This window comes from Mesoplodon densirostris, chromosome 2 (assembly GCF_025265405.1).
Source record: "Mesoplodon densirostris isolate mMesDen1 chromosome 2, mMesDen1 primary haplotype, whole genome shotgun sequence".
NCBI classification, from domain to species: Eukaryota; Metazoa; Chordata; class Mammalia; order Artiodactyla; family Ziphiidae; genus Mesoplodon; species Mesoplodon densirostris.
In genome coordinates, this window is record NC_082662.1 from 181312404 (window position 1) to 181319583 (window position 7180).

The window sequence follows — 7180 nt, forward strand, 5'->3', positions numbered from 1 at the left end:
GGGTCAGAAGCCACCATGCTAAGGGCGGTGTGGAGGGCGCTGAGTTCGATTTGGACCCAGGCAGTGACCCAGGCCCCAGTCCTCGGGCTGCCGGGCGGAGGGTGCGCCAAGTTTCTCTCCTTCCAGCGGGACCTTCCCTCACGTCCTGGAGGTCTCATCCTCCGGGCTGCCCGTGGATATGCTACCCAGAAACCAGTCCAGCCCAGCCATGAAGATGACCGGCCCCCTTCTATGCTGCTCAAGGACTACCAGGACATCCCTGGAATTGAGAAGGTTGATGATGTCGTGAAAAAACTCTTGTCTTTGGAAATGGCCAACCAGAAAGAGAAGCTAAAAATCAAGAAAGAGCAGTTGATGAACAAGGTCGTGGAAAAGCCTAAGGACACCAGCTCCCTGGAGGCTCGAATTGTTGCCTTGACTGTCAAGATCTGCAGTTATGAAGAACACATGCAGAAACATCGAAAGGACAAAGCCCACAAGCGCTATCTGCTGATGAGCATTGACCAGAGGAAAAAGATGCTCAAAAACCTCCGTAAGACCAACTATACTGTCTTTGAGAAGACATGCAGGGAGCTGGGGATTGAGTACACCTTTCCCACTCTGTACTACCGAAAAGCCCACCGCCGCTGGGTGACCAAAAAGGCTCTGTGCATTCGGGTTTTCCAAGAGGCTCAAAAGCTGGAGAAGCAAAACAGAGCCTTAAAAGCTGCAGCTGCAGCAGCCTGGAAACAAGGCCAGAAGAACCCAGAGAGCCCTTCCAAAACTGGACCAGAGGCAATCAAAGAAAACCAATAAATGTTAAAATTAAAAAAAAAAAAGGGAATATTTTCTGCCTTGCCTCATAGCCATGTATTTGGTAATAAGAATAGCAACTAAATTTTTTATACTGAATATCAATTTCTCAAATAGATAAATAGGCAAATGTATGAGGATTATAGACGGGGCCCCTTATAAGAAAGCTTTTGCCTTCTTAAAAATTGGAAGACGTATATTTGCAATATATATGACTCTTACAAAAAATTCAAATGACTATATTAACTTTCAGTCAGAAGGAATGCTTATTATAATACTACATTCTTTTAATAAATATTAAAAGACATATAAAAGATATAAAATGTTATTAAAATGAATTTAAAAATCTATAATATTTAAAATGATGCTCTTTACAAAAATATTCATGAATTAAGTAAGGTGCATTGTTTAGTTCTATATTTTGTTCAAAGGAATTTTATTTAAATATAGGAATTAAAAAGTATATACCTCTGGCTTTGATTTTATTTTACTAGGTGTCAGGAGCTCAGCTGAGCTGGGTGAGAGGGGGGCTGCCAGGTATCAGGGTAGCCAGTTAAGGCAACAAGGCAGAAATGAAAGAGTTAAGACTTTAATCACTTACTACAATGAAATAAGAGAAAGGCTCACGACTCCATTGCATTTTACCCCATGAAATGGAGTATGGAGCCAGGTAGGTCAGTGCTTTTCACCCCACTTTGGAGGGAGCCCCAAACAAAAGGCTCCAGCAGTTTTATGAACACTGAGTTGGGGGTAGGGGTGAGGATGGGGGTGCAGCACAACCTAGGAAGGTCCAGGCATGGGAAAGTAGTGAGTATTGAATCAGAGTTGGGGAAAAGTTATCTTCAAGGTTTCCCCTTCCCTCCCCATATGGAGGCCTGTCTCTGCCCAAGGCCTTAGCTAGAGACCCAGGAATGAATGAGAGGAGGCTAGGAATTTAAATACACAAAGAGCAGATCCACCAGAATGCCTGAAGGGACTTCCCTGGTAGGTGTGGAGCCAGATGGAAATATACAGTTGTATCATTCTTTTGTTTTTAATTAATTTTTATTGGAATATAGTTGATTTACAATGTTGTGTTTCTGCTGTACAGCAAAGTGAATCAGTTATACATATATATATATATATCCACTCGTTTTTAGATTCTTTTCCCATATAGGCCATTACAGAGTATTGAGTAGAGTTCCCTGTGCTATACAGCAGGTTCTTATTGGTTATCTATTTTATATATAGTAGTGTGTACATGTCAATCCCAGTCTCCCAATTTATCCCTCCTCCACTTTCCTCCTTGGCAACCATAAATTTGTGACTCTATTTCTACAATTGTATCATTCCTAATATTGACAATCAACTAACATTTATTGAGCAAATGCAATTACTAAGTTTCACAAATATTATTTCCTGCTGTTACTTAATTGAGTCCTCATGAAACCGTGCAAGTTTGGTCATATATCAGCCCAAATCTTGAGACTATTAAAGGGCAGCTCAGAACTGTCAAGACACTTGCCCTAGGTTACACACTACTAAAGGGCTGAAACCACTTTTATCTCATTTCTGTCCTATTCAGTAATGTTTTATCACTGCATGTCTACTTAGGGCACAAAACACTCCAAATGATAGATAATCCATGACAATGTAAATAGCTACTGTGTACATATTTCACTTTATTGCAGTTTTTTTTTTTCTAGTGTCCAGAGACCTCTTTTGAACTGATAGAAAATAGCAGGCATACAATTCAGAGGGATAAACTTTGTCATGATAAGAAAATGATGTATCTGAGATTTTATTATTGATACTGGTTCAGCATTTTCTTCTTCAATTTTGTTTTTAATATTTATTTATTTATTTATTTTTGGCTGTGTTGGGTCTTCGTTTCTGTGCGAGGGCTTTCTCCAGTTGCAGCAAGCGGGGGCCACTCTTCATCGCGGTACGCGGGCCTCTCATTATCGCGGCCTCTCGTTGCGGAGCACAGGCTCCAGACGTGCAGGCTCAGTAGTTGTGGCTCACGGGCCTAGTTGCTCTGTGGCATGTGGGACCTTCCCAGACCAGGGCTCAAACCCGTGTCCCCTGCATTGGCAGGTAGATTCTCAACCACTGTGCCAACAGGGAAGCCCTTCTTCTTCAATTTTAATATAGGTTTTTGGTTGAGCTTAGAATATTTATTTCCATTACATGGAAATAACTCTCTCGTGTAGTTAAATACATTTTGGAATTGCATTTATTATTAGGGGATAGGATTCTGAAAAAGACAAGGGTTGCCCTTTAGGTGTTTAGATACCCGATGACATTATCGTGTATGTTTTCTTACTTATATCTTTGTGTTGATGAAAGTAGGAGCTGGGTGTAGAAAAAATGAGCAATATGCTGCTTGTGTTCTGAAGCTGCTTAACTTTTAGAGGCATAAATAAACAAGTATTTAAGCAATTATACAAAGAAGTAAATAATAAAATAATGGTGGGATGCTGTTGAAATGCATAGGCTGGAAACAACCCCTATCTAGAAAACATGGAATTGTTGACCAAATTATTAGCATGAGGCAGATATAAAAGTAGTTATTTGGAATAATGGTATTCTAAGAAAATGGAATACCAGGTGTCCAATACTGGAAAAAAAATATTAAGAATAGCTGAATAAAGAAAATGCAAATTATAAATAGTTTTAATTTTCAATTTTGATTCTTTTAGATCATAATAAATGAGCATTTGTTTTGTAGTTCATTTTTAGATCACTGAGTTTATCATTTTTATTTCATTTTGAAAAGCTTGGCTATTATTTTCTCAATTATTTTTTGAGTCTTTATTCTCGTTCTGGAATGTCAATTACATATATATTAGATCATTTACTCTTGTTCCAAATTCCACCTAGGATTTGTCCCTGTGTATTTATTTATTTTAGCTTACTTCTTTCTGTGATTTTATTTCATAGATTCTATTGTTAGATCTCCAATTTGATTAATTATTAATTCTTCAGTGAAATATCAATTTCACAAGTTATATTTTTATGTTTAGAAAACTTTTGCCTATTTTTAAACTCTATTATATACATGCTTTCATGTAAATCTCGAAGCATATTAATGATAACTTTTTATTTCTTTTCTGCTAATCCCATAGTTTCAGTTTCTGTTTTCCGATTTGTCTCCCTGCTATGGGTCATATTTTTTTGCTTCTTCACATGTCTAATACATTTATTTGATGTCAAAAATGATAAATTTTATGTTGCCAAATACCTGATGCTGTTGTATTCTTTTAAGGAAAGTTGCAATTTTTTTTTTTTTTTTTTTTTTGTACGCGGGGCTCTCACTGTTGTGGCCTCTCCCATTGCGGAGCACAGGCTCCAGACGCGCAGGCTCAGCAGCCATGGCTCACGGGCCCAGCCGCTCTGCGGCAAGCGGAATCTTCCCGGACCGGGGCACGAACCTGTGTCCCCTGCATCGGCAGGCGGACTCTCAACCACTGCGCCCCCAGGAAAGCCCGGAAAGTTGCAATTTTTATTGATAGACATCTAAGTTATTTAAACATGAATTTTCACAGCCTGAGGCTAATTTTTTATTATTTTGGACAAATCAGAGTAGTCTTTACTTTGTGGCTCATTCAGCCCCATTACTCTGATGAGACTCTTCTGGGCTTTCTGTTTAATGTCTCCTATGCTTAACAAGGTCTCTACACTTTGGCAGTTGGCATGTCCAACAATTTCTGGCCCTTTTTGAGTTATGGTAATTCTTTCAACTTACAGCTCCTAGATAGTCTTTTTTTTACCTGGCAGTTAATTTTTGTCTGGCATTTGGAAATTTCATCTGACAAATTCATAGATTAGTATCTAGACAAAGACTCAAGTGGATCCCTATGTAGAGTTTTTTTTTTTTTTTTAAAGCTCTTCTGCTAAACTGCTCCCTTTTCTGTGGTCCTCTCTCTCACACATTCCAGCCTTCTTAGGTTCCCTGAACCTCTTATCTTTCTCTTCAGTTCAACAAAACTGTCTCAGTCTGTGTCCTCTCCCTCACTGGAAGTCCAGAGCAATGATTTCCTTCTCTCAACAATCATAAATTTATGCTGGCTCTTTTGCAATGGCTGAAAACTGTTGCTTCCTATATATTTTGCCCATCTTTCTAGTTATTTACAGTGGGAATATCAGTAGAGATTCTGATACTACCTCATGACTACAAGTGAAATTTTCAATATCTTTTTATGAGGAAAGTAAGTAGTTAGAAAATGCATTTATTTGTGAAGACATCACATTTTTTACTCAGGAGAGAGAGAAAGAGAGGGAGAGAGAGAGGAAGGAAGCTGGAGGACATAATTATTTTAATTATTTCTGTCTTACCCATAAGTGGTAAAGTAAGTCTAGTAGACATATAAGTGGACAGTATGAGTAATTATTTCTGAATTCCAAATTACTAAGACCTGCAATGCCTAGATTTTTGCATGATTCCCAAGAGGATTTCCCTCAGTTTATTGGCGTCCAATGATGATAAAAAGGTGCCTCTGCTATCATTTCACCTGCTTGGACACTAACATGTGTGGGCATATAGTCTTCCTTTCTCTGTCAGTATCCTTCACACATCTTTTTTCAATTCTGTCTTCCTCTTTCCTCAGTATAAGAACCATACCTAGAATTATTTAAGTAGTATGATCAGTGAGAAAAAATGAATGGGCTCTGCCTCTAGTCAGTGCAGGAATTCATTGTTCCCTCAGTTATTCCACATGTTCTATCTGGCATTTAATGAAAGAAATGTTAATCTTAGTAGACAATGACAAATACATAAAATATGTTTTATAATATTTGACTGTACAGTTGATCCAAAATCCTTTTAAATCACCTGAAATCTGTTTCAGCATATTAATTGTATGCTATTATTTAATAACATTAGTAAGCAGAATATAAGAAAACACTGTCTGGGTTTTCAATAATACGATGCTATTATTCATTTATAAAGAAATGCATGCACCTTTTAAAGGAAGATTGTTACGGTGTTCCAGTTACATAGGCAGGAGAGAGGTGGTTATATAACTAATTCAATATTAGAAAAGATTAATCTTTTAAGCACTTAGTGTGTATCCTAAATCACATAAATTATACTTTTAAGAGTTCAAATTAGAAACCAAGCTAAATAATATTTTTAATGATTGAAAATATTTTTAACAAAAGTGTACTTCTATATCTGTTTTCTTTTCTCTCTTTTTTTTTTAGAATAGTGAAACTATAGAATAGAAAACACTGTTGATTTTTTTCACAACATTTATGGTAATCATAGCTGTGTCTAACTGCATGTAGGCCTCCTGATAGCTGCAGTTTAATATTCATTGGGCATGTTAAATACATATTGTATTACTTTAAATATTAATTTCTTTAGATTTTTGTCCTCAACAATTAAATATTTAAAATTAGATACACTGCAACAAATTTAATGTGTTTCTATCATTGATAATGTATATTTTTATTTGTCACTTTATTTTTTTCCTTTCAATCGATCTTCAATTACTACTGTTTACCAGTATTTTTTTTTTATTTACTAAGTTGACAAAAGTTATTAGAAGATTTTAAAGATCTCATTAATACATTGTCAAAAACAACAGATGCAGGAAAGAATCAAATTATGGTGGTTATTACCCCGAAGTAAGATTCTGTGTCAAAATTTAATTTTCTTTATTGTTTCTTTAAGGTTTCATAATGTAAAATATAATAATAAATGAATACCAATTTGGAAGTATTAGTGGCTCCTGGCAACCTTGAAAATGAATTATGATTCATTTTTCTCCTCCATAATCTGAAGAAAACTGAACACTGCAGTTAAAGAATGGAACTTGATGCCTTTCAAATAGTGTACAGACCTGGCCCATTTTTCCTCTTCTCTGTAACAATAAATTATCATTAAAAGAACTGTTGCAGGCATCGTATCATTCCTTACAGAATCTTAGAACTTAAAAGAATTCACCTTTGAAATTATAAGGTAAACTATTTTCGCTTCACGTGAACTGAGTGTATTTTCTTTAGAGGATACTTCAGTTTAAATTTGTAAAACTTCATATAAAGATTATCAATTTAATAATGCATTTTCATAAATCAGAAAGAATTTAGTCAAGAAAAAAGAAACTTTCCAGTAAATTGATTTATGGCAATTCCAGAAAGAAAAGTTGGAAGGTATAGTGATCATATAGTAAATGTAGTTTCACTTTTTGGTCTAACTGACTGTGAATGAAATTGTGCTGTGTTATATACTCATTTCTTCCTTTTATCAAATCCTGCAAGCAAATTATGATATAAACATCCAGGTTATAGTTGTTTGATACCAGTATTTTTTTCCTTTCATATATGTCCTTTCTGTTTTGTTTTCAAAATCAGCTTGTGAGACACATATTAAGCAAGAAACTTTTTTATATTATTGCACTTAGGG

At 36.0% G+C, this 7180-nt stretch overlaps 1 protein-coding gene across 1 annotated transcript; it reads left to right on the top strand.

The window, feature by feature from the left end:
* LOC132483368 (small ribosomal subunit protein uS15m-like) lies at positions 1-795 on the top strand. The gene has a single exon (XM_060088665.1). The coding sequence runs from the start codon at positions 16-18 to the stop codon at positions 793-795; it is 780 nt and encodes a 259-aa protein (XP_059944648.1). The 5' UTR covers positions 1-15.
* The last annotated feature ends 6385 nt before the right edge of the window (positions 796-7180 follow it).

Excerpts from the sequence above, each read along its gene's own strand:
- LOC132483368 (XM_060088665.1), top strand. The coding sequence starts at position 16 with ATGCTAAGGGCGGTGTGGAGGGCGCTGAGTTCGATTTGGACCCAGGCA.